Source organism: Aythya marila (genome assembly GCF_965140915.1).
Source record: "Aythya marila genome assembly, chromosome: 2".
NCBI classification, from domain to species: Eukaryota; Metazoa; Chordata; class Aves; order Anseriformes; family Anatidae; genus Aythya; species Aythya marila.
The window spans coordinates 11076141-11102642 of record NC_139043.1 but is presented as its reverse complement, the minus strand read 5'-3'; the positions used below and the strand labels follow the sequence as shown (position 1 = coordinate 11102642).

At 41.7% G+C, this 26502-nt stretch overlaps 1 protein-coding gene across 5 annotated transcripts in view; it reads left to right on the top strand.

The window, feature by feature from the left end:
- DIP2C (disco interacting protein 2 homolog C) overlaps positions 1-26502 on the top strand; it is a 311140-nt gene that overhangs the window by 162561 nt on the left and 122077 nt on the right. For 3 of the 5 annotated variants that reach the window (XM_082752324.1, XM_082752325.1, XM_082752323.1), the window contains exons 2-4: positions 2132-2203; positions 4792-4959; positions 15052-15162. In XM_082752324.1, coding sequence (XP_082608450.1) covers positions 2132-2203; positions 4792-4959; positions 15052-15162 — 351 coding nt within the window. The remainder of the gene's footprint in view (positions 1-2131; positions 2204-4791; positions 4960-15051; positions 15163-26502) is intronic. The other 2 variants (XM_082752327.1, XM_082752326.1) reach the window with 1 other exon arrangement.

Sequence of the window (26502 nt, the reverse complement as noted above, 5' to 3'; positions counted from 1 at the left end):
TTTGCATGTGTATGTACTACCACGCGTGTGGAAGACTAAGCAATAGTCGAGCACCTATTGCTAATAGTTTTGTGTTTAAAATGGCATTGCCAACCCGTACATACTGAACCGGAGCTGTAATTCTCCTTAGGGTATCTCTGCTCCTTTAAAAGCAATCATAAAATAATAATAACAGGTTTTTATTCAAATTAAAATGTGCCTGAAATACATAAGCATTTGGTATTGATGAGCACAGGAAATGAATGGTAATTTGTTTAGCAAAACTTGAAAAGAAAAAATTGTTCATATTTTATAATTTTGAGATAGAAATAAACACATTTTTAATGACAACATTTTAATGAAGTGGTATCTATAGTTACTGTCTGTTTTGTGAGAAGCTGGAGATTATAATGGAGGGGGAGCTTGTTTCACTGGTTAGAACATATGCCAGAAATGTTCAAGAAGGGAAAAATTGTGCTTAAAGAGACAGTGGGTTTGAACTTTGAAAACATAGGTCCTCTTGCCAAGTCTACCACTTCTTCTTTGGGTAAATATGGGACAGTTATCATCTGAGGTGCTTCACTCTCACTTTCCTCATTTAAAAGCACAGATATTTTAGCTGACTTGTATTGCAGAGCAGTTTGAGATATGGTAGCGAACAGGGTTGGTGTTATTTTAAGCGCTGTTTGTTGATGAGGGGTGAGAGGTTGGCTCAGGACACCGGCGGAGAGGCTGGGAGAGTCTTGCCTCCTTCTTGCGCATTGGAACCATCCCCCAGAAGGGATCTTTCATCAAGGAACAACTGCTACCGTTTGAAGGTGTTTAGATTTAGTTAGCAACTTCAGGCCAACCCACAGAAAGCTTTCTCTATACATTTGCTAATTTAGCATCCATTTAACAGCGTGGCTGGGATGGGAAGGAGTATGCAGTCCTCGTAGCAATGGTCTCCTTAGGGGAGGGTTGAACATCAGGATGGGAGAGCCTGAGCAACCACACAGTGCTGTGTCTGCCTGGACGTTACTGCCAAAGCTCCACTTCTTTTCATGGTTTCTCTCCTCCTAAGCTCTAAATCCTTTACAAATGTACAAGTCTGGTGCTGTAACTTTAACTGCATGTTAAGTTTCACAAAAACAGATACACTCACAGAAAGGGCAGGGAACACATTGTTATTTTTAAAATCTCATAATTTTAAAACCCGTCTAATTTTTTTTACCATCCAGAGTAGATTGTATTGAATTTAATATTTATACATATGTGTGTGCACTCATGGAAAGAAGAATCTGGATATCTGAATTACATTTGAACATGTATTTTAACTGCTAGCTACGGGTCTTGAGCTCCAGAGCCAGGACTGTAGCCAATGATCAGGCCTTTCCTGAACTCTAGTAAGACTAAAAATGTATGTTTTGTTCTATTTATCTAATTATCCAGCACTTTCTTCTGGAAAACTTTAACAGAAAAATATTTTTTAATCCTTACATTTAAAAAAAGTTACCTGAAGATACTGCAAACACAGTGAAGGGTCATATTAATAGAAAGTAAGAAACTCAAGCATTTGCCTTCAAGGTTTCTTAGAGGTTCTGTTGGCAAGTCAGACAAAAGTCTTTATGCTACCATTTTCTAGTGGATCTGTGGTAGATTCGTTTTGTTATGTTTCTGTTGCTCTCATTGCTTCTTAGAAGTGGGCTAAACATTTATACTGCAGAAATGATAGAGCAGCAGTTTCAAATCTTGTGTGCCTTACATGCTTGATTAGGAAAATCCCATTAATGACAGAAAATGCTAATCAGCAATGTGTTTTGCCAGCCACCATGGGCCCACGCACTCCATATAATCCATTGTTTATTAACCTAATGAAGGTCATTGTAGCTTTTCAAAGCTTGTGTGACAGCATGTCAAAATGGTTTTAAAACTCTGCTGCTGGACTCCAGTGCTGGAATAAATCAAGGCTGAGTATTTACTTGTCAGAAGGGTTCTGGCATAAATGAGTTTTTTTCTGGGCAGAACGATCATACCGGGCTTTCATTTGTGCGTTATAATTGTCAAGACAGACGAACAGTGCAGTGGTGGCTAAGCTGTTGGTGCAGCCATGAAGAAACTAGACTCTGACTTTATCCACGTCTTATTGATTTTCCTGTTCTTTTCTTGGCAGGTGACATCACACAGAAGGGATATGAAAAGAAGAGATCAAAATTAATTGGGGCCTACCTGCCACAACCTCCTGGTATGTTTATCTGTGCTTGCGATATATGAAGATGTCAAGCATACTGATAGTTGCCACACTAAAAATCTGCATCTCTGAAGAAATTTATGTGACAGAAACAAAGCCATTGTTATGCAGAAAAAGCTTATTCCATCCATTTAATGTATATTTACGTACATATATGTCTGCTTTGATGTGTGTGTACATTTTTTACATACGTTGCTGTGGGTTTGGCAGTCATGTCTGGAAAATAACATCAGGCCAGGCTCATTAGAGAGGCATTATTTATTAGAAGTAGTGCAAAACTACAGAAGAAAATGTGGTGTCCTACCTCATTAAGACCTAGGCCATGTAAAGCTTTCTAAAGAGATGTATACGTAAGAGTGGAAGAAGAGGACCTTTTAGCTTTGTGCCTTCCTCCATTTCTGGGTTTCCTACCCAGATCTCTGTTTTGAAGACACTAGAGAGACCAACAACATCCCTGCACTTCAGCTTGTCCTATTGTGAATAAGCAACGGATCCTTCATAGACAGTTGGTCTCTGTATTCAGGGATGGGTTGCATGCACTTGCCCAAAAAGTGTAGGAAAATCTTCAGACTAAATTGAATGTCAAATAATTTATTGCTTCATTGAAATTATTTCCAATATGTTTATATCAGAAACAAGAAAAGAACTCTTTAGAGTTCATGCTTTAGAGGCACAGAGTCATGAAGCTGAGTATTTGGTTTTATGTGTAACTGTAGGCCTCTGTTTTGTGTTGGTCCCACTGGTGTGTGCCACACACTCTTGTGCAGACTCACTGTCCTTATAGAGGCTCCACTTGCACTTGGCAGTGTTTGAGCCGTGTTTTTACTGTAAGCCTGGGAACTAGTTCACTTTTTCTTTTACAAAATTCATCCTTTATGGTGTTGATAGTTTTCTATTTAAACTATCTGTGTGTAGAGGTACTGCCTTGTGTTCTCTTCTTCAGGTACATACATATTAGCTAGCTCCATAGCAGAATGGTATTTTGGTGCCTTTGGATTTCACTTGGTCTTCTCCACTGATGGAAATTCCACAAAAGAAATGGGTATTACAGACACATCTTTTTTTTTTTTTTTTTTCTGAAGTAGCAATGTCTGATTTGAGGGTGACTGTGAAGTTTCATAACCATTGTGAGCCATAACAGAAAGAAACAAATCCAATCAACAAAGCTACAATCCCAGAGATGTAATTATTAGATTTCTGGTTACTCGTTAGTCTGACCAAACTCTCAGACATACGGTAGTCTTCACAGTATGTTCTCATGGTACACACTTAGATAAACTGTGTTATTAGGAGAGTGTTACCTCCTTGTAATCCTCCATGCAGTGGTGTGGTTGGTACCACTGTTTGTTTATACAGTTAGTTTTACCTTTTTTTCCTTCACGGAAGAAAATACAGCTTTGTCCAGAGAGCTCATAGTCTTTTGGTCAAACTGTAGCCTTGTCTCAAACTGCTGAGGATTCATCATGCATGTAATGATGAAAGAGAGAAGGAGGACAACCCTCCAAGGTTTATTTTTCAAGGTCTCTGGTACAATGCTAAAGCTTTCCAGTGTAAAGGCAAGCAGAGAGCGCTACATAAATCAGTCCAATAGTGGGATCCATTCAATAATTTGAAGAGGTCATGACTAAGGATGTAGCTGATCTAGTGCTATTTTAAAGATGGGAAGAAATAAGGTGAGTGTTTACCAGTTCCCAGGAAATCCTGCACTGGGAATATGAGACATCGATGAATGAAGGAAGATTATGATAGGATGGAGAGGAAAGGAATTTTGAAATATTGTCTGCTGTTTTCTTGCACATCCATCAAGCTCAATCATTTAGCTGATGGCCAAAGACATTAGCTTCAACTGTATTTAAGTATTTTCTTCCAGAAGCGGATATTATTTGTGCTTGGTCTTTGCTGTCTTTGTAGTTTTTGTTTGTTTTGTTGTGTTACCTCTTGGACAAAACCTGAAACAGTGCAATTTGGTATTTTCCTTCTAAGACCTTCCTCACCTGAATGGCTTGAGGCCCCTGCTCACCAGGAAGGGGGAGATGAATCCTTTCCAAGAAGAATTAGGATAGCCACACAGATGCTGCCTTTTATAAGCCTCTGTTAATATCTGAGCAATCACGCAGATGACCAAATTAGTCATTTGATTCTTTGTTGTAATCTATTTTTACTGGGGAACTGCAAGAACTTAGAAGCTTTGGTCTTAGATCTTGCTATTAAAGAGGAAGAGAAGTTTTAGAGAGATTTTCAAACAGTATGGAAATGGGCACAGCTCTTCTGCTGGGATCGAAGGCATCGGGGAAGGGCTGGGATTTGCATTCTGTGACTGCACTCAAGAAACTAAAGGAAATCCAAAGGCAGTTCCCCTCTGTTTGGACAGCCAGTCCTCTCGCTGCACCTTTGCTAACATTACTAACGCCAACGTTGGCAGAGTGGAACATTGACCCCATTGGCTCCGTGAGTGTCCTGTAGTGTCTGTGCGTGCGTGTGCGTGTGTGCTGTACTGCATGGGGGCAGCAGCTCCATTCGTTGCTGTAACAAATGTAAAAAAACTAAACGTGAATTAATTAGTTTTTTTCAACTTGTTACAGCAGCGAATGGAGCTGCCGCAGTACGGTGTAGACTGCAACACAGTGAAGGAGCTGCCAGAAGAATGCTCCGCACTGCCAACATTGGTGTCTGTGACATCCGGGAAGCGGCCGCTAGAGAGAGAGCAGCCAGCACGGCAGGAAACCGGCCTCTCTTTTATTTTCGTTTTGGTGAGCACCATGAATGCATCTTTTCCAGTCCGTACCTGTCTGTAAGTGTGCCTCAACTGGAAGCCTCTGGTAGACACCTGCATCAATAAGGTAGACGAGGAGCTGCCCGTGACAAGGCAGGACGGCCGTGTCTGGAAGGTTGTAACCAACTGAGGTCTGCCTGAGAGCGGGGTGACAGGGAGAAGGAATCACCAATTGTAGTAACATGAACACGTTAATGTATAGCATCCATGCCATGGAGCCTTTGGAAGAGGTTTCATACAGTAAGCTGCTGAAACACAGGAAGGCACGTGTTTCTAATTCCCTTTCTGGCACTGCCTTTTTACAGAGCTCTGGAGGGGTCCAAGCCCATCAGGATCAGGAGGAAGCTGTAAAAGTCTAAGCGCCCCTAATTCCGTGCTGTTTTCAAGTAGAGACCATTGCTGAAACTCAGCTTGCATCCAGGCCCTTCAAAAGCAGATCAAGTAGGAGCAGGCATCAGGCTGGTAGAGCAGACCGGTGGAAGAACTTCCTTGGGGCTACACATCCGCAGTGCAGACAGGCGAGGCATGACCCAGGCCATATCTTGCCTTCTGGGGATGTCCTGTGGCTGGTGGCATGCAGATGGTCTGTTCCTGCTCCCTGGGTTTGTAGGAAGGCTGCAGAGGGTTCACAGGCCCCCAAGACAACAGGTTTTCTCTTGCCAGCCATGCGGACACATGGGCTCTTTGCTGTGTGCTTGTCCATGCTCCCACAAGGCAGCCCAGACACAGTGTAAGCTGGCTAGAAGGACCGTGGGATTTGCTGTTCTGTCAGGGTAAGGCAAACCTGTGAAATTGATCCCTTTGAGACACCCATACCCTTCTCATTTTCAAACAAATTTGCTATTATACTCTAGAGGAAATCTACATCACAACCTGATTGCATTGCTCATGTTTCTCCTCTTACACGGGGCTGCGCTAAGTCATGTTCCCTCTGTCTGACACTGTTATCTTCCTCCGCCTGAGTTTTCCATAAAATGGAAATGATTAAATTTAAATTGGAATTTCGGTTTTAACCGAATTAATTATATAAAGCCATTTAAGTGCTAAATGGAGGCAGTAGAAGCATTGGCTACATACCTACATAAAAGCACGTACATACAACTGTGTAACAGAGTTCTTTTGGTTGTGCTTATTGGGATGCTATCACGCTAGAAGTGGAGAGCACTTACTTTTCAGGAATCGGTATAATCCTAATCCAAAAGGGAAAAATGTGCAGCCATGTGGTTGATACTCCATCAGGTGATGTGGGAGTGCACTCTTAGGGTTTCTATTTTGGACAAGAAAATCCCAGGGAGTGTGTTGTCACATATGCTACCCAGCAAATGCACAGGGAGCCTGACACATGGGGGACTTGCTGGGTCCACTGCACATCTGCAAGTTGGCTCCGCGGTGCATGCACAATAGGTCTGACACATCCAGATGCTGCACAGGCTGCACATATGCAAAGGACATTTGTACCGTTCCAGCCAGGCTGTTGAACATTCAGAAATCCGGAACGGATATGCTGCATTTGGCAGTGTTAATGGGAGGAGGGATAGGGGGAGCCCCCTTTTGCTTTTCCATTAAATTCCCACCTGCTTTAACTTAGGGAGCCCGAATTACAGCTTTGTTTCCTCAAAGCTCTTTCTCCAGGATGTCAGTTTGTAGCTGGAGAGGTTCTGTGCGCAGAGTAATTTTTCTTTTCTTAGCGTGTCCGTCTGTCAGACATCTAAAAATAATAGTGAATCTGGACCTTTATATCTGCACATGCTTCCTGATCTCTCTTGTGCTGTGACCTTTCTCTTGCTGCCTCTGCAGAGGAGCCCTGACAGCCGAGAGCTGAAAGAATAACCACTTAAACAGGCATTCATTTCAGAAGGCTTTTCTTAGATTGTCTTGATTAGATCAGTCAGTTCTGGGTACGATAACATGTAGACAGCTGCATGCGTGCTATTAGGAGAAACCCTCACTAGAAGAAAAATAACTAAATTACCTGCATCCCCTATAAGCTGTGTTTTTGCCCAATTTGCTTGCAGTCTTTTGCCAGGGAATTTGATTATTCATTCACAGAACAGAGAGACGATGTTGTTATCAATTAAGCTTTGCTTCTAACAGCTTAGACATGGGTGGTTCATTCTCTCTTAATCAAGTGCTGTGTCTACACTGGATTACTTTCCATAATTCCCCATCGTTGGTACCACCAACGTAGCTCTATTTGTAGCGTAACCGTGTAGACCAGTCACCAGTGCTCTATTTATTATGGCTAATAAACCTGTGAGATGCAGCGCTTAAAAGGCACCTGCTGCTCCTTTTGCAGGCCTAGAGACACAACACTGGGGCTCCTGCTGCTGGAGCCCCAACAGCACTGGTGCAGGGAGGAAATTTCAAGCCATGCAGTGCGGAGCAGATAACACCTTCCCACAGAAGATGCCTTTACCTTATGAAACAATTTTCTACAGAATTACAGGAACCAATTTCTGTATCCTCTGTTATTAACACGACAAATTTATGTATATCTGTAATGTGTGCATACATTTGCATACTTTTCCACGCATATGTGTGCATCCATTTGCTTTCAACTATTCCTGCTGCTAGCCCTTCGGGCACTGAAAGTAAACTGGGCGATTACAATTTCATTTTCTCTTCCCCAGACATTATTTGGATTGCAACATTATTTGGATTGCAAAGATTGCAAGGAAATGTTTAAACAAAGCTTGATTCTAGAATTGAAAAAAAAAAATCCCTCATGTATTCACTTTATTAACAATAAGAAATATTCCTGTCACATCTGCCTTCCTAATTCACAAAGATCCTAGCAAAGAATAACCATGACGGAACATTTCAAAGCATAGATGCAGGCTAAGAACATGGGTCCCGTTGCAAGGCGTGAGCATTGTACAACTCATGGCCACGTTTCTGAAAACAATATGAAGATGTTTTACAGATGGGAAGCCATGGCATATAGATAAGAGGTTAGTAAGTCTTGCTTTAGAAAGTGTTTTGGTTTGAATGGGTAAATGCCTTGCGGTTTGGTTAAAAAAGGGCGTTCTAAGAGCATCTGGGAATTACTTCTTGGTTACCATCTGTGGAAGTTGTGTTACCGCTTTGCTTTTGCCATACTAACTCAGAGACCATTTATTATTTTAAGCAGCCTTTGTTTTATGATGGCACCTCTGTTTCCTATCCTGCAGTAAGACCTCATAACATCAAAGCCTGCTCAAACACAGAGAAAAAGGTATCTTCCTTCAAAGGAAGGAATTTGTCTGTTAATGAGACAAAGAATGGGTGTCAGGGAAGGAATGAGTAGATGATGAAATCAGCCAGTGTATCAGCTGTGGATGTTGGTGATGGTTTCAGCACTCAGCATGATGGATTTTTGGAGGGAGGATATTTTTAGTACAGATCAGAGTCAGAATCTTTCTACAATAATTTGAAGAATTTCAATGAAATATCTGTTGGTGTGCATGGGGAGCATCTGTGAAACATAAGGACCAGATATCAAGATGATTGTCTGAAAATCTGACAAATGGGTAAGAGAAGATGGTTCAGTCAGGGGCGAGCAATGGTAGGTAGAAAAGAAATGCACCATTGCAGTCCTTGAAACAAAGCTTGTGTATGCTGGAAGAGAAGGAGCAAGTGGAAACATGTGAAGAGCTTGGTGCAGCTGTCAAAATGCAAAACTGCTGGAATTCACGGCACTGTCTGAATGGGCAGGTCTGCTGCAAGTCCTGTTGTTGCAAGCTGAAAGAAGGATGCTAAACTGCTGGCGGTGTAAGTTGACCGGCACATTGGTGTATGTGTTTGCCATGTGGATAGGTAGTCTCTTGCTTTATATTCTCCTAAAAATATCTTCAAATCTAACACTGAAGCTTTGGGACTACCTAGACAAAAATGATCATGTGTGAATTGGAGCAGTAACGTGATGTCCACCATCTCTAAGAGATTGAGGAAAAAAAGGAAAACATTAGAAACATTGAAAACATGTTTAGAGCAAGTCCAGAGGAGGCTGAGAAGATGATCAAGAGGTCTGAAGCACCTCTGCCACAAAGACAGAGGGAATTGGGGTTGTTCAGCTGGGAGAAGTGAAGGCTCCACAGAGACCTTACAGCAGCCTGCCAGTACCTGAAGGGGGCCGGCAGGAAAGGTGGGGAGGAGCTCTTTATCAGGAATGTAGTGATAGGACAAGGAGTAACGGCTTTAAACTGAAAGGGGTAGCTTTAGGTTAGATATAAGGAAGAAATTCTTTACTGTGAAGGTGGTGAGGCACTGGAAGAGGTTGCACAGTGAAGCTGTGGCTGCCCCATCCCTGTTTGAGGCCAGGCTGGATGGGGCTGGGGGCAGCCTGGGCTGGTGGGAGGTGTCCGTGCCCATGGAAGGGGGCTTGGAACTAGGTGGGTTTAAGGTCCCTTCCAACCCAACCCATTCTATGTATGATTCTATGATTCTCTTAGCCCTGCTAAGTTTGAACCGAAGGCTTAACACTTAGGAGGAAATGCTGGAAGGCAAGCTCAAGATTGTAATAAGGAAAGAAGAAGATAAATTTGAAGTACGTGCATTGTTTGAAATTAGAACCAAGTGCAAGAATAAGTGTCAAAGATCACCTGTGAAGGAAAGATTTTTAATGAAACACATCTAATCAGAAATTACATCTTCTCCAGGTTTATGTAGTAAAAAGTGGCTCCCCCTCCCTAGTTGTCTGGTTAGGAGCATCACCTTTTAAATCTCCTTTGGACCGGTTGGATCCAGTGAATTTATTACTTATATCTGGTGGGAAGAGTGAAGCGCCACGCTAAGTAACAAGTTCCGTGGTGTGACATTTAACCTATTTACAAAATACATGGTGTGTTCATCCCTGGGCTTTGCTTTTAAAGCAGAGCCAGCAGCCATTGCATAGAAGCTCAGGGAAGTTTGAACTGAATGTAAATACTGTTCTTAAAACTGCACTGCAAATTCTGTTTGCCTTCCTTCCCACCAGCCCTGGAGTTGCTGGGTTTACTCTACAGCTTTTTCTCCTGAGGTCATACACTGTAATTTAGTTTTAAAACAGTGAAAGTAGCCTGTGTCTAAGAATGCCTTCTCTTTGTTGTCAATTAGACATTTCAGCATTTTTAGATTCAAATTTTTGACACAGTCATAGGAATAAGAGATGCATCAAACCAACTTGGCAGCTGTCACTGAGGAAACAATTGTCCTCTGTTGGAGAGGGCAATGCAGTTATTGCCACGTTGCTGAAACACAGCAACACAATTCAACTACAAAAGCAGTAAAGGCTGGGAGAGAGGAACATAAAGGTGAAGGCAAAAAAAATGAAGGAAGGAGATGAATGAAGCCTGTTTCCAGCTGACAGTTCTGTGCATACAACTAAAATTATCCAGCTTGCAATAGTAAATACTAAATAGCTTTACTGGGGCTCTTGCATTTTTAGCTAAATGCAGCAAAGATGGGATACAGCTTGCATATTAGGATTTACAGATTGATATATCTGCATTAAGCTGTCTGCATATGAACCTGGTGTTTAAACTCCCATTCTTAAGTGAAGAGACACAGTTAATTCAGTTGATGAAACCCAGAGAGCTGTTCAGCTTATTCGAAAGCAGATAGATACTTCCACTGACCCCCTGCACAGCTTTTCAGGCTCCCCTGGGCTTGCTGAGTTGCCTGAACATAAGTGTCTCATACTGCTCAAGATTTCCTAAAGTAGAAGAGACATCTGTACAGTGAGCACATAGAAAACAACTCAAAGGGGACACAAGCCATCCTGATCAAGGCAGGTATCATACTCTACATCTAAAAAGACATTGGACACCTCTGTTTAGAGTCCTATATCCTGGTCTAGGTCTCTTTTTCAAAATGGGAGCTTAGCTTAAGCACCTTCTTGTAGACACCTAAATATAGGTGTCTTAATCTGCAAGCTGAATCCCACATTAGCAGCATTAGATAAATGAACTAATAGTTACATTAAGAGCATGGCTGTTAGCTCCAGTGCACCTTCTAATGCTTATATGTAGTGTGATGAGCACAAAGCACTGACTTCTCATCCTTGTATGTAAAATAACTGTGTTCCAGGCATGTGTTTTTACTATATATTTTGCTGAAATTCTTCGTAACTAGTAATGATTCTTTCAGTGGTGCTAATTATACTTACTTTTCAAAGTCCTGCTATCCACAAGACTGCAGAGAACTATGGCATTATTAAGAACGATGCTAGTTTGACAGTGACTGGGATTGTGTCTGTCTACAGGGCACTGGAGTGACACCGTCCTTTCTTTAATGAAAGTCATTCATTGCTCTGCTGCCTCCTTGAATTTAGGAATCGATCCAAGTGTGAATTCTCAAAGCCCATTACGCCACCACTTCCACTGATCCCCAAACACATTTTGTTGAAGCTGTACTTCAACAAGCATTAGCGCTTAACTCACCGAACCTGTGTGCTGGCTGTGAAAGCCATCACTTTAGGGGTTTTAGTTATGTTCAGAATTCCAAGTGAAAAGAGGATGCTTGTTACTGCACTGTACTGCCAGAGCCTTCACGGAGGTGAGCAGGTCTGCTGTTAACCCTGTTTCGCTATTTCTGGCAGCACTTCACTGACTTCATGGTATTCATTAGCCTGTGTGGCTTTCACTCCTACCTATCACTCAGAAATGGCAGTGTGGAGGTTCTGGCTGTTGCGTACCTTGTCTTGCACCATCGGCAGTGCTGGTACAGGACAGAGAAGGTGCGGGTCCCCAAGGTCCTGCTCCAGCCCTTTCAGTAAGGAGCCATCACCAGGTTTCTTACTGTCTCTCCAAATGCTCTGTGTTTTCTCATGTCAGGGAATTCAGCACAAAGAGAGGTTTCTCCCCGCAGGTGGCTGATGCAGAGCTTCTACCTGTCACTGCAGGGTTAACTTGGGTAAATTGGAGAACCACGTACATGTCTGGCTCTGTGTTTGGCTCGAGGTTTATTTGCTGGTTTTGTGTTTATGGGAAAGTGGGAAATAAAGTCACCAAATGATCCGCAGACCTCACAAAAGCAGAAGGTATTTGTTACTCTCATGAAGTTCGTTGTGGCCTTAAATGAATACCAGCATAGGGTAAGTGGTGGAGTCACCATCCCTGGAGGTCTTTAAAAGACATTTAGATGTTAAACTTAGTTATATGGTTTAGTGGAGGACTTGTTAGTGTTAGGTCAGAGGTTGGACTCGATGATCTTGAGGTCTCTTCCAGCCTAGACAATTCTGTGTGATTCTGTGCGATGTTGGGGCTGTCTCTTTCCTGTCAAGGAAACTGACTCCCTGTCACTGATTGTATCAGAAGACACTCACTTAAAAAATATACTACATGCATACAAAGTAGGAGGGAGGTAAACTAATGTAAAGTATCTGCATTTTAAGATAAGATGGGAGATTTCCGTGTCTGTAGCAAGGACAAGTCTCTGTGAGGCGCTGGAAGAGGGAAGGGCGGCCTACCCCGGAGCAGCTTGGCCTGTGGTGGTACCCGGCCAGCCGGCTTCCCGCTGCCTGCTGAAGTACCAGACCCAGAGCCTGCACCCAGCCTGCATGCCCTGCCTTCCCTGGGAGGTGCAAAAGGGCTTTGGAAAGGGCTTTGTGCACTGCCTGAGGCAGCTGAGGGGTCCTGTAGCCAAATGGCAGCAGAAGGAAGACAAAGGCCTCAATGTATTTTGCTCAACGGTTCTCAGGTCTACCTGAAAGCTCTGCCTGCTACAGTTGTGCATATCCCCGATGCTTTTCCTCACAATTTAAATCCCCTCAGCATTTCTAAGGCCTGCAACTTTCTTGTTGGAAGGACGCATGGAATCCCCTTTTTCTCTATAGGCATGCTGCACTTAATAGCAACGCCAAACTGATTTTTGTATGCTCTTGTCCTCATGCCATTGCCCTACACAAGCAGTTTGCCACATGAAGTTGTGGCACTGCTTTCTTCACCGAAACCCTGTAACAAATGTAGGTGCATATTTTTGGCTATTTTTTTTTTCAGGATTTTTCTAAGTATATGTGATTTTCAGAAAGTATCTTATTGCTGTACGATAAGACTGGCAATATGGATAAGGATGGAGTTGTGGGTACAATCTTGTACAGACTGAAGAATAATTTTGTGAACATTTTCAATCAAGATTAGTTTAACTGGTAATTTTAATGTTTGTTGTTAGTGTTATATTGGTGGTTTCAGGGTGACACAGTAAAGAAAGAAAAACAGCAAGTGTACAAATAAGGACAAAATTCAGGAGAAAAAAAAAAAAGATTTCTAGATTGTGTTGAGAAGTTACGTTCACACACTTTCAAGAATATAAAGACTTGAAGTGAAATTGCACTTAAAGTGAAATTGCAGATTACTGTAGTGAAATTACACAGTACTGTAGTATGGAGACAGAGCAGTTCAATGAAGACGTTTTCTTTGAATTAAGAGTGTGAATTATTAATTGCAGTCTGAGTAAAAGAAAATTTATGGATTCACTGTCTTCTGTGCACCTATGAGATTTTACTCCAAGTACATTTTCTAGCTAACCAGGTATTTCTCCACAGAATCAAGGCAGACTTAAGACTTCTGATATCCTAAAGATTTGAGAGAAGCTATATTCTCAGTTCTGTTTCTGCACCACAAAGAAATAAGTGTACGAAGCCAACTTTAAAAAAATGCTTTTAAAATAGTCCATTGAAACAATTAAGATTCATTGAAGTCAACATAACAACGTAACATTTTTGTTGGTCTATATTCTACCTAAAAATTTTTGTTTCCAACTCATATCCAACCCCAACAATCATGCATTGAACAATTGAGAAATAGTAAAGTTTTTACATTGGGTTTTAGTAGAAAAATATGAACATATTTCCCAAGCATTGTTTTGTTGAATCCAATTTCAATTTTTTAATCATTCATTTGAACTTAATAATTAATAATTTAATTAAGTAGTTTTAACAGATATTTCCTACCATCAACCCTAAGTACAGGAGCCATTTTTAATTCTGTCCCTACAGTTAATACGTGGTGTGTAACTGCTTTTTATAGGCAAAAAATAAAAGGCAAAAGAATTAATTTCATTTCTTTATGGTCTCTTGTTTTTGTTTTTATTATTTTTTTTTCTTTGTGAATCATAGTGCCTAGTGCTCTGCTTTATTAGACCTACTCTGTAAGCACTGCTTACTGTGTTTGTTTACCCAGGTTCTTCTGTGAGAGAACAGGGTGGCATATTATGCCACTATTACAGGTTTATGTTTGCTTTCTTTTCCTATTGTTTGTTTGAATTGTCCTGCTTAAGTAACTCACTTCACTTTTCTCGGGAAGTTGTGAAGGAAAATTAGTTTCTGGAAGTGTTTATATATGTTGCTGCAGTTATAGCACTACTATCTTCGAAGAAGCCTTCAAGAAAATATCTATTAAAAAAAAATAAGGAAAAGGAATGAATACAAAGTTTGAATGTTACATACTGGCTGTTTAGAACTGACATGCAGAGATGCTGTAGGTATATATAATGAGGCTGAGTTATTTTAATTGCTTTGCCAGAAGAGATTACTATTTCAGCTCGTTTTTAGAACAGTCATTGCTTACTTTCTGGCCCTTGGTAGCTGAAAATGCCCATAGATATTGAATAGTACTCTTTCCACCAAGGATGTAATTTGCATAGGTTAATATTGTGTTGTCACCAACTGATACTGTCTAAGTGGATGAGGTTTTAGAGAAATATTTATTATACACACTGGCTAAATCTTAGGAAATGTTTTTAACCATTTTGCAGGAAAGCTTCCAGATCCATTGCAATATTGTCTGCCTTTATTAGCATATTAAAATATTTCCTGAATACTACTTCTTGAAAGGTCACCTGCTTGGAAGAAAATCTTCCCTAAACTTACAGGCTGTGTGCTCTTCTTATGTAGTGTATGATCTTGGATAAAGCTTATCTTATTAGAGAACCAGGGATATAAGCACACCAGAAGGGCTGAGCAGTGGCAAGTACTGTTTAATCAATTGACATGACCTGGTTTAGCCACTGAATAGTCATTTTTTACTTCTAGTGTAGTCTGAGCTCCTCCTCACTGTTAAGGTTCTGGAATTCCATGAGGATGATACATTTTTTAATTTTTTTATTAATGCAGGGGTGGACCAGGCATTACCACAAGAACGTCGAACTCCTGTTACTCCGTCCTCTTCCTCTCGATATCACCGTCGCAGGTCCTCAGGGTCACGGGATGAGCGCTACAGATCGGGTAAGTAGAACCGAAGACCAGAGAATTGGAGTGAAAAATAGAAACGGCTGGTTCTTTGCTTTGCCTTGTTTAAAAGAATTCTGTTGTAAACTTTTATAATACCTACACATGGGAAAAAATCATTGTACAAATGCAGAGACACTGTCCCAGTGTATAGGGGTGGAGTTGCAAAGCCAAAGCACATCTGGAATTGCATCTGGCAAAGAATGTGAAGGTAACAAGAAGGGTTTCCATGGGCCTTCAAGTAGCAAAAGGAAGAGTGGGGAGCATGTATGCCCACTGCTGAATGAGGTAGAGGACTGGGTGACAAAGGACATGGAAGGCCCTGATATGTCTTTTTTGCCTTGGTCTTTACTGGTAAGACTTGCCTAGAGGAATCTAAAGCCCCAGAGACCAGTGGGAAAGTCTTGAGGAATGAAAACCTACCCTCTGTGAAAGGGGATTAGGACAGGGAATGCTTACACAAACTGGACTTGTACAGGGCCATAGGACATGATGGGATGCACCCACAAGTGCTGAGGCTGATGTTATTGTGAAGCTACTCTTGATTCTTTGAAAACAAGTGTCACTCCTGCCTTTGGGAATGGCAAGAAGGAGAATCTGGGAAACTACAGACTAGCTAGCCTCACCTTGATATCTGAGAAAGTATCCTGGAAACTGTTTTGGGAGATATGAAAAACAAGGAGGTGATTACGAGTAGTAAGCATGAACTTACGAAGTTCCCTTGTTAGGTTGGTCAAGCCATGATGACCAACCTAATAGATTTCTACAACCTTGAAGGTTGAGGGAAGAGCAGTGAATGTTCTCTGCCTTCATTTTAGTATGGCTTCTGACAGTGTTCCCCACAGCATCCTCACTGCCAAACTGGTGAAGTACAGACAGGATAAGAAGACAGTGAGGTGGACCTAAAACTGCCTAAACTGCTGAGCTCAAAGGGTTGTGATCAGCAGCACAGTGTCTAGCTGGACACCAGTCACTAGCGGTGTTCTCTGGATAAATACTGGCTCCACTGCTTAATAGCTTAATTAATGACCTTGATGGTGAGATAAGAGTGCACTCTTCACACATTTGCAGATGATATCAATCTGGGAGGAGTGACTGACACACCAGATGGTGGCACTGCCATTCAGAGGGACCTCAGTAAGCTTGAGGAATGGGAAAACAGGAATCTTCTGAAGTGTGAAAAAGGGAAATGCAAAGTCCTGCACCTGGGAAGAAATAACACCATTCACACAGACAGGCTGGGAGCTGACCAGCTGGAAAGCAGTTTGGCAGAGGTCCTGGTGGCCAACAAAGTAAACATGTCAGCAATGTGCTGTCATGACAAAGAAGGCCAACAGCCTCTGAGGTTTCACTAGGAGGACTGCTGGCAGCAGGCTGAGGGAGGTGATCCTTCTCTGCTCCGCACTGGTGAGGCACATGTGAGGTGCTGGGTTCCCCAGTACTAGTGCAATACGCAGTCCAACAAAGGGCTGCAAAGATGATTAAGGAGTCTCTGACACATGAAGAGAGGCTGCGAGAACTGAGATTGTTCAGCCTGGGAAACAGAAGGATCAGTGGGATGTGTATAAATATCTGATAGGGGCAGTAAAGAACATGGAGTCAGACTCTTCATAGTGGTACCCAGTGGCAGGACAAGAGGCAATTGTCACAAAGAGAAATAAGAGAAATTCCATTTAAACATAAGAAAAAAAAAATGTACAAGTGATTACACACTAGGAAAGGTTGCCCAGACAGGTTGTGACATCTCCATCCTTGGAGGTATTCAAAACCTGACACAGCACGAAGCAACCTGCTCTAGGTGACCTTGCTTTGAGCAGGGAGTTGGGCTGGATGATCTCCAGACAGATCACAAAGCAAAGGAAGTGTTTGCTACATAACTGAGCTCTGAATCTTACCTTTTAAAGCATAAAGTGCCCGTGGTACCCACCTTAACGGGGTGAGGGGCCGGTGGGCTCAGCTGTTATTTCAGTCACAGCAGGGGCTGCTGCAGTCTAAGTGGCCATCCTCAGGTGACAGCCAGAGGCCAGAGGCTGTTTTTTCTGCCACTGCCTCTCTTCCAGCTGTGGAATAAGGGAGTGATGACCAACAGCACCCATCAGTCATGGTGGCAGAGGGACGCTCGCGAGCTGTGAATTAAAAGCCAGAGACTGGTTGTTGGGCAGGACATCTCTGTTGGGCTTCCATCTCTGGAAGCTCTGGATTGTCTTTTAGAGGAAAGACACAACTTGTTGGACATGGTCAGACTCATTGTGCTGACAAAAGAGGAAAGTTATAGAGAACTCCTTATTAACCCTTTTGTGCCATATCACTCATTCATTCCATTAGTCAAAAAGCTCACCGGTCTGATTTAAAGCAAAACTGAATGATAAATGTTGGCAAAGAACTTCATGAATATCCAGACCATCCTGATAAATCTGAAAACTCCCTTCTCTTTGAAACCTGGGGTTCACACTGTAGATGCCAACACTTCTTTTTATTTTAATAATGGTTGTGTGATCTGCATAATAACTCCGTGGTATATAAACTTCTAGAAGCCTCTCCCACATCATACTGAAAATTGTCTACACAGTGCTTTTAAGCAGGTAGAAATTCTGTTCTTGGAACTGTCTAATTCAGGGGTGTGCAACCCATGGTCATCAAACCTCCACGATGTGACTCTTCAGAGGAGTTCTGTTAAAACCATTTGTATCTGACTGTGTGTTGGAAGTAGTCTGCTGGAGCTGTGCTTGCTATTTGTAAACTAAGAGATGAGTCAGTTTGGGGATGGGCAAGGAGACATCACGCACATCTCTGTGTGCCTCTTCTGATACCCAGGGAGCGCTCTGAGTTGCTGTTGCTGCTTCTTGCTTTCGGTCGCTGCCTGCTGTCTTAAAGGGAAGGTGTGAGAGAATAATTTAATTATCTCTGCTTAGGGAAGTAGCTTAGAGAGGAAGGGCCAAAAGATCACCTGCCAATCTTACATATGAGCTGTCAGTCCCCGTCAGTGTTGAATTCTGCCTCCTTCTGACTCATTCTTGTTACCCTTCTCCTGCTACTCCTCATGTTTTTGAGCAAACCCCTCTGTTTTTACATGTGTTCAGAAACACAGACTTGGGAACTGCTCTTCAAGCTCGTACATTACCCCTTTCACATGATGCTTCCAAACTCTCCTTTGCTATGGGGACTCTAAACCCTTCTCCTTCCGAAGAGCCCAGCCATGGCTGATGTGCTGATCGTGTAGCTTGCCCTGCTGATCAGTTCTGCCTCATTGTTTTGGATGTGCTTGTGAGGGTGTGGAAAGCCTTCCTTCTCTGCTAACCATCTATCCAGCTATTGTCTTTATTCAAACAATCCCTGCTTTAGGGAATTTAAAATGTTATTCTGGGTTTGATCACTGAATAGTACAAGGTTTAGGAATAGGACTAAGTGTTGTAATAATATATATAAATAATAAATATACCAGTTGTGTTGCTGAAAGGAGGAGTATGGAATTCAGCATGAAGGCTTGCTTGTTGTTACTGGAGGAGTCTAATCTGAGGAGAATGAGGATTATGCTGTAAATTCAGGTCTCCTTTGCAGCTCTGAAAATGTCCTTGGTGTTAAAACTGGAAAGTTTGATGGTATTTTGGGGGCTTATGGCAGGGCTTTCAATTCCTGCATTGACTGCTGTATATAACATGACTCCTCAGCAAGCCACCAAGCTCTCCAACAAATTGGTTTGAACAGCTACCAAGAATTGATTCACTCAAAAGGAAACTGTACATAGCAAATGTCAGCACGAGGAAATGTAAACTTCTATTTCAATTGTGAGAAGTTATCAAACCATCATCTTTACATTTAGTTTCTGAAGAGCCTTGCTAAGATGGAATGCAATGCTCCTATTTTGAGTTATGCTATCGCCTTCTATGCATTGCCTCTCAGAGACCAGAAGATCATTTCTTTCTTAGTCTCATGACTCTATTGCTGCCAGTTACAGAATTGTAAGTCAGATTTGCTTCTGGTTGTCTTCTCTTCAGACTCAGATTTGCTTCAGTTTGAAGCCTTTGTTTAGCCTGTTGTTTTGCTGTGCTTAATACTTCAGCATCTCTGCTCTGATCATACTGTGATTATTAAATCCTAGCTGTTACCCAGTTTCAGTGCTTGTTATCATATTTGGCACATCTTCTTGGAAAGGCCCCAAAACAAAATGAATGTGCAGTCTTTAACAAATAAGTAATTCACTTCTAGGAAAACATTTCCCTTCTTTATTTTTTTTGCACAATTTTTTTCAATTAACATCTGAAAACAAATCCTCTACTCAAACTCTGATCAAAGTCCTTTTCTGTCTCTTCTTTTTAAGGTTTTCCTAATTGGAAGTCTGACATCCCTGAAAATCATCCAACTCTCCTTCCATGCCTTTGCTTTTTACATAAATTTAGATGTCAGCAAAGATTGTTTAATGAACTCTCTTTGGAGACTCAAAATCATTGCTGCCACTAATATCACCTTCAACTTATGCTCTCTTATTATGGAAAATGTCAGACTGTGACATTTTAAATCCCTACCTATTTTCCCATTTCAGTCTTTTTTATTATTATTATTTCATTAATGTTGTAACAGAATTTTTAGCACTATAATTTTGAAAACCTGGTTTCTATGATTTTTCTATTCTAAATAAAATTGACTCTGACTTTATGGAAGCTATGTTTTCGGTAAATGTTCATAGCACATTCTGTGTTTTAATATGATTTGATTTTAGAATTCAACCTACGTTGGGAATGTAGTCTAATTCCTTAAAACCAGATAGTTTTAAAAATTCCTTGCTCCTTCTTTATATATGGAAGTGATACTGAAATCATTATGTTCTGGGATGCCATCTTCTTTGAGCATTTTCCAGATGTCTAAAGAAATAGATAATGCCATAAGTTCAGTAATTAAATCAGTGCAGGGTTCAGCTATATTATTTACTTTATACAAATACAGCAACTAGTTTAGCTGATGTTATCTTAAAAAGATTTTTTATTTACTACTAAATAAAAAAATCACTATTTACTCACTCAGAAACAGTGTTTGAAAAGGTTTGCCAAACGCAGAACATGGCGATGTTTTCCTCTTAGCAGCTGCTGTTCCTTAGCCCACGCCTGTACTATAACACTACCTGGGGGCTCAAGCTGACACTGAAGCCAAACATTCATGTAGGTTGGATCACTAATTTTTGCCAAAAGGCTTTTCTGGCCAGTGGCTTTTCAGATGAGAAAAAACAGTCAAGGGAAAATTGACTTGTTCTTGACTTCTGCCTCTATCTGCAGGATACATGTAGGCTTCTGGCTTGATCTGGCTCAAGTTACGTGACTCTGCAAAATCAGACACAGATTTAGAAACAGAATAGAAATAGAATAGTTCAGCTGGAACGGACCTTCAAAGATCTTCAAGTCCAACTGTCTCACTACTTCAGGGCTAACCAAAGTTAAAGCATATTAATGAGGGCATCATCCAAATGTCTCTTGAACACTGACAGGCTTGGGGCATCAACCACCTCTCCAGGAAGCCTGTTCCAGTGTCGGACCACCCTCTTGGTGAATAAATTTTTCCAAATGCTCAGTCTGAACCTCTCCTGGTGCAGCTTTGTGCTATTCCCACACATCCTGTCGCTGGTTATCAGGGAGAAGAGGCCAGCACCTCCCCAGTGTATGAAGAATACTGAGTTAGTAATGGCCGTGTAGATGTAGCCACAGTTGCACCTACAGCTTCATTTCCTTGAAGCAGTTCAGAAAAAAGGTTTCTCAGCTTCTTTTGGAAGTTGCATATCCATGGGTTTGGTACAGTATGCTGAGATAAGGAAGGAGGAATTGTAACAGGGAGTAAACAAGTGGGAAACTTCAATGGCTTGACTGTCATGGTCTTACCATGTAAGATACCATTGTGTAAATGAACTCTGCTAACTCGGTCCTGCACTGAGCTTTATGGAGGATGTTGGCTCTACATGCCCACCTTAGAGCCACCAGAGACCTGTTCCCTGGTTAACATTGGCTGACCTGCTCCTTCTAACACTGCACTCTCTCACAGGAGAAACTGGAGCTTCTGCCACCATTATTTAAGAGCCATCATCCAGGCCATCTTGCTCATAGAGGAATGGTCTTGCTGACCTACTGCTGAAAGTGGTGATCTGTAAGCTATCCACAGCGTAGCCCTGAATTAATACTGCTACTTGAGTTTGACCCAGTGTCTGTGGCTTTCTGTGCTGCTTGAAGCAGAGCTTGGCTCTACTGCCACATAAAGGCTGCAGGTCAGTACAGCAGCATCTGCTGCTGTGGCAGTTCTTAGTGAAATACGCCATAATTAAACTGGGCAGATCCTCTCAACCAGAAAAGCTTTTCTTGATTGCGAGAAATCTCCATCAGTTCTGCGTTTTCCAGCCAGTCATGGCTGGCATGGTTCAGGGAACAGCTCTCTTGCAGAGACCTTCAGCACCTATTTTAAATCCTCTCCAGAGAACAAGTGTATTATCTTCCCTCAGCTGGGTGTTCAATACATGGAGAAAGAGCAGTCAGGTCCTTAACAACTTCATTTTTCTAAAGGACGCCCCTGTGTCAGAGCAAAAATTCTCAGTTCTCCATCCCAATGCTGAAAACCAGCCACTTCCCTGTGTGCCAGAGCCTGTCTTTCACAGTGTCCACGGCTGTCGTTGGTCAAGGAAAAAAAAAAAAAAAAAAAAAAAAACAGAAAAAATAAGACATCAGCACACAAAGGTATGCAGCAATAAAAATTAGAAATTTAAAATTTTCATCATTAAGTGATAAAGAATGCTATGTTGTATGTTCAAATGCACATGTATGTGTGAGGAATGAGATAGCCTCTCTTGGCTCTCTGATTTCTGCTGTAGAATTCTCCTCTGATGAGATGGGAATATGGCAGAAGGGTTGGGCTGAGTTTATGAAGTCCCTCGTTTCTCGTGGGGTCTCCAAGAGGCCTTGAAGATGGCCAGTGTTTTGCATCGCCCGGAGGAACTTTAGCGCTTAAGAAAAATGAGAGCAGTGAGATCTGATTTTTGCAGCTGTCAGAAATGGTGTGGGAAGTAGGAGCGGAGGTGAAATTGCACCGCTCCTGTGTCTCAGGGTGCACGTTATCCTGGAGCAAAGACCAGCAAACGAGAGCACATGTGCTACATGCACCACATGGACAGAGCTTAAAAGGCACACAGAGGATGAGCACAGGGCTGGGAGCTGAGAAACAGAGCAGACCATGTGTGGAATAGCACCTCTCAGCTGGTCTCATAGGGGAAAGATACTGCTGGGGAGGTGGTTGTGGTACCCTGACTCTTGGGAGCGAGGATCTCCCTTCTTCCACTCACGGGTGGTGAATTTTCCCCCATACATTTAACCTCTGAAGATGAGAAAGAAAAAGTGCATCGTTCTTGGAGGACTGCCAACCCCTGCCCCAGAGATCCCACCACTGCAGAGAACAGTTCATTTTCCAAGCTCACTCAGCACTTCTTTTAAAAGACATCTTAATATAGGAGAGTTGGGGAGATATTGCCAAAACAAATGCATCCCAACTACAGCTCTGTCCCAGCTCACATTCCTGAGCCACCTTTCCCACACTGTGCTTCAACAGGGAAAAGGCTGAACAGCTTATGCTGAGCATGAGATTATTAAACCTCAAAACAAATCGTCCCAAGATCAGTTTGGGGGACATTTGAAGTACGGGAGCTAGCAATGAACAACATTCCCTGTAGACCCTGGTCCTAGAAGAGGAGTTGGCAGCAGACCCTGGGTAGCTGAGCTGCTCTACTCTGTCAGCCTCGATACATGCCTTACCACGTGCTTGTCCTCACTGACCATGAGGTAAGTGTGTGTATGACCTATAACAAAGGTTGCTGACATTTTGCATGTTTACAGCTTACCTCATGGTGATTCTGAAATATATGGGTAGTTTATATTTGCATTTTTGAGAGGGTATTCAAGATCTCGCTCTGTAGTCTAGAAGACAAAACTGGATTGTTTTAAGAGAATATAAAAGTTGCAGTGTATGGTAGAAGGATGGAAGGAGAAGATACAAGGAATTATTTTTATTGAGCCATTATCATTTAACATCACTCCAGAGAATTAAGAGGGACAAAAATATGATGAATGTACTATGGTTCAAGGCAGGACCACATATATATATTAAGGTCATTTATCATAAATCCAAAAATTTATTAACTCTTCAGATGAGTGAGGGATACTTGGAAAAGTTAATTAATGAACCTGTCTGTAGGAACACTTATTCAGGAATTAATTCATCTATTTGATTTAGCTTGCTTATAAACTTAATTTCAACCTACAATTCAATCAGGGAAAAAAAAAAAAAAAAAAAAAAAACAGGTTGAAAACAAATTTTTGCAAAGATGTAATTTATATGACCATGTCCTTGCTTTTGACCCTGCAGAAAAATTTGTAAGGATAATTGCAGAACTCTTGAGGAAAATTACTCAAGGATCTCCAGAGAAAAACAAATAGAAAGTTGATTTACTTCAGATCGCATAATAAGGGGGCCTGAGATGAAGTCACTATGTGAAGCTGACTTCCAGATTGCATTACAAATGAGATAATAAATAAATGCAGGGATGGAAATTATTAGTGGGAGTCTTGCATGTTTTTTTTTATTTCACTTGTGATTAGAGTTAATATAATTTTAAATCCGAGTTTAGAGAAAAACATTTTAAAATCAACTTTATTATAATACCTGAAGACTCCAAAGCAAAAACTGTGCCTTTCAGCAAAACTAGGAGTGGTGTCATAAAGAGTTCAGCCTTTCAGTTTAGTTTTTGTATCCTCTGCTCCAACTGTATAACTTGTTTATGTCACTGTCTGTCCATAAAGCTTTCCCAATTGTGTGTTCAGCTTTTACCTTCCTTTCACCCAGAGCTGTGAATTGCCACTACTGCCATCTGAACTACAAAATGATAACCATGATTTCTGTCTTCAGAAATAAGGTTTCTGAGTGCATGGGAACATACATTTCCTGTTGCTTCGTATGTGCCTGTAGTTATTCAGCAGCAGCTGAAGGATGCATGAGCGTGGTACAGCCCCCTGCAGAGTGCCCAGAGTAAAGTTTCCCACACCAGTGAAGTTTCTTTGCTGCAGCATCCTAGAAGAGCAAGGTCGTTTTCGTGGTGTATTCGTGGGAGTGCAGATGTTTTCTAAAAAGCTGACATTTCATCGTAAAAAATTGTGCAGGTCAACAAAACATGACCCAAATTCATGGCAAGTCATCAGAATGTTTCCTTGCATATCTGTGTATCTCCTGTTCCTAGTAAAACCAGACCCACTATTAACTGGGTTAATAATGGGTTTACAACATCCCGAAGACTGAAACTTACACACTGAAATTGTTTCCTGAAATGTAAGCAACAGCTTATTTCTGTTCGTAACCTCCACAGCCCTCATATAAATGTCTTATTAGAGCAGATGTTCTTGCATTCAGCTGGGTATTCACAGTGTTGTGAATACCATATTTCAGAATTAATGGCACACCTGCTTGCAGCTGGAGAGAAATTAGGTGTCACACTGTTCGGGCTGTGTGCTTTTCTATCTTAATGCCCGGAGATATTGTGAAAGTATTCTGACACTGCTTCATTATAGCATCACCCACAGCACAGATTGGTTGTTATATGGACTCGCTCGCTTTCGCATTCCTAGGGTGAGATGATTTTCCAATGGCTGATCTGTGTTGGATGAACACAGCAATTTTTATGAAATCGCTTGCCCTGACAATAGAGTCAGCGCTGTCAGCCTAGGACAATCAAAAGACAAAGCCTAACCGTACTTTGTTCTGATGATACCACATTTACCATGTCTTACCCTATTTAGTGTGTCCTGATTGCATTTCCAGTAGATGTAGCTACCAAATTATCTCTACTCAGAGTATTTACAGGCCATGTATTAGGAAATGAATTCTCAGTATATCCTTCGTTTCCATGGTAGCTACAACAAAGGTCTGATTAAACTCATAAGAGACTTTCATGCTTTCAAATACTAGTTTCCTGTAAGGCAGCAATTGCCAACCTTTCCCCTGTATAATTACCAGCATGCTCTTGCTATCCTTAGCATTGCCTTATCTAGAATTTTCAGCCAAAATTCACCTTTGATAGCGAGTGTTGGTGGCCTTTGGGAGGCCGGTTTCCCATAGCATTGGTTGCCTCGCTGTAGTAACTCAGCTGTTACAAGTCTTGTGCTGCACTGTGTGGTGGTGCAGCAGTCGCTGCCCTTGCTCCTCTTACCCCCTGCAAGCTGCCTCTTTCTGCCTGTCCCTCCAGCTGTGTCCCTTGATGCAGCCCCAGGTGCTGGCCTCCCCAAAACAGAGACATATTTGTGTTTTTTCTCATTTGTTAAATGTCTGACTTCAGGGCTGATCCTCTACCGCAGTATAAATAATACATAAATATGTATTATATGTACATAAATAACCTCTTATTAAAAATCATTTGGCGTTCTAAACTCATTAGCGCAGAGCATCAACCTTCTTGATCTTAATAATCTGCCATCCTGTGAGCCAGTCGGTTCCATTTGTGGCCGAGCCCATGAGAAGCGAGGATGTTAGACCTTCGCGGAGTCCTTGGGCCTGTCCTGCTCCCACTCGTATCAGCACCTTAGCAGGAATTGGCTACTAAAGCAAAGGAAGAAAGAGTTTCCAAAGGAAAAAAATAAAATAAAAAGGGACAAACAGATGAAAGGCATGAATTCGGATCACACCTAGCTAAGGTATGTCTCCCAGCAGTTTTTTTCTCTCAGGAGTAAGTTCCCTGAAGGGAGGGATGAAAGTGTCCTTACTTCAGAACTAGAAAACCAGGCTGTAGGAGATGATCAGAATCCTATCTTGTTCTGATCAGAATCCTGCACCTGTACAGCAAAAAATAGGCAACAGCTTGTTTTCCCATATTTGTGATCCTTAAACATCTGGTGATTGGGTATCAAAAATGTCATTTTTTTTCCTCATAGCAGGAAAGCAAGCAGAGTAACACAGAGACATCAAGGCTCTATTATTACTGGTAAATGAAAGACTCGAGCAAAGACAATTGAAGTAATATATGTAATCTGAAACGTAGGTGGAAACAGACTTCTGCCATCTTGATTTGAGCAACGCACACCTCTCTAGTGGCCTAATTTCTTGTCTTAGAAAGAATAGGGCTGAGTGGTGAATTAGATGCAAGAGAACCACCTGACACGCAGTCGCAAGATCTGATTTGGGTACAAAAGAAGACACCATTTTTCTTTTGTCTCCTGAGGCATTTTATGCAATGGGTGTGAGGAACCGTTTTACAGTGTAGACATTTTTAATTTAGCTGACGCTTGCCACAGGAAGAGTGCCCTGTTTCATGATCCACGCCGAACTAACACC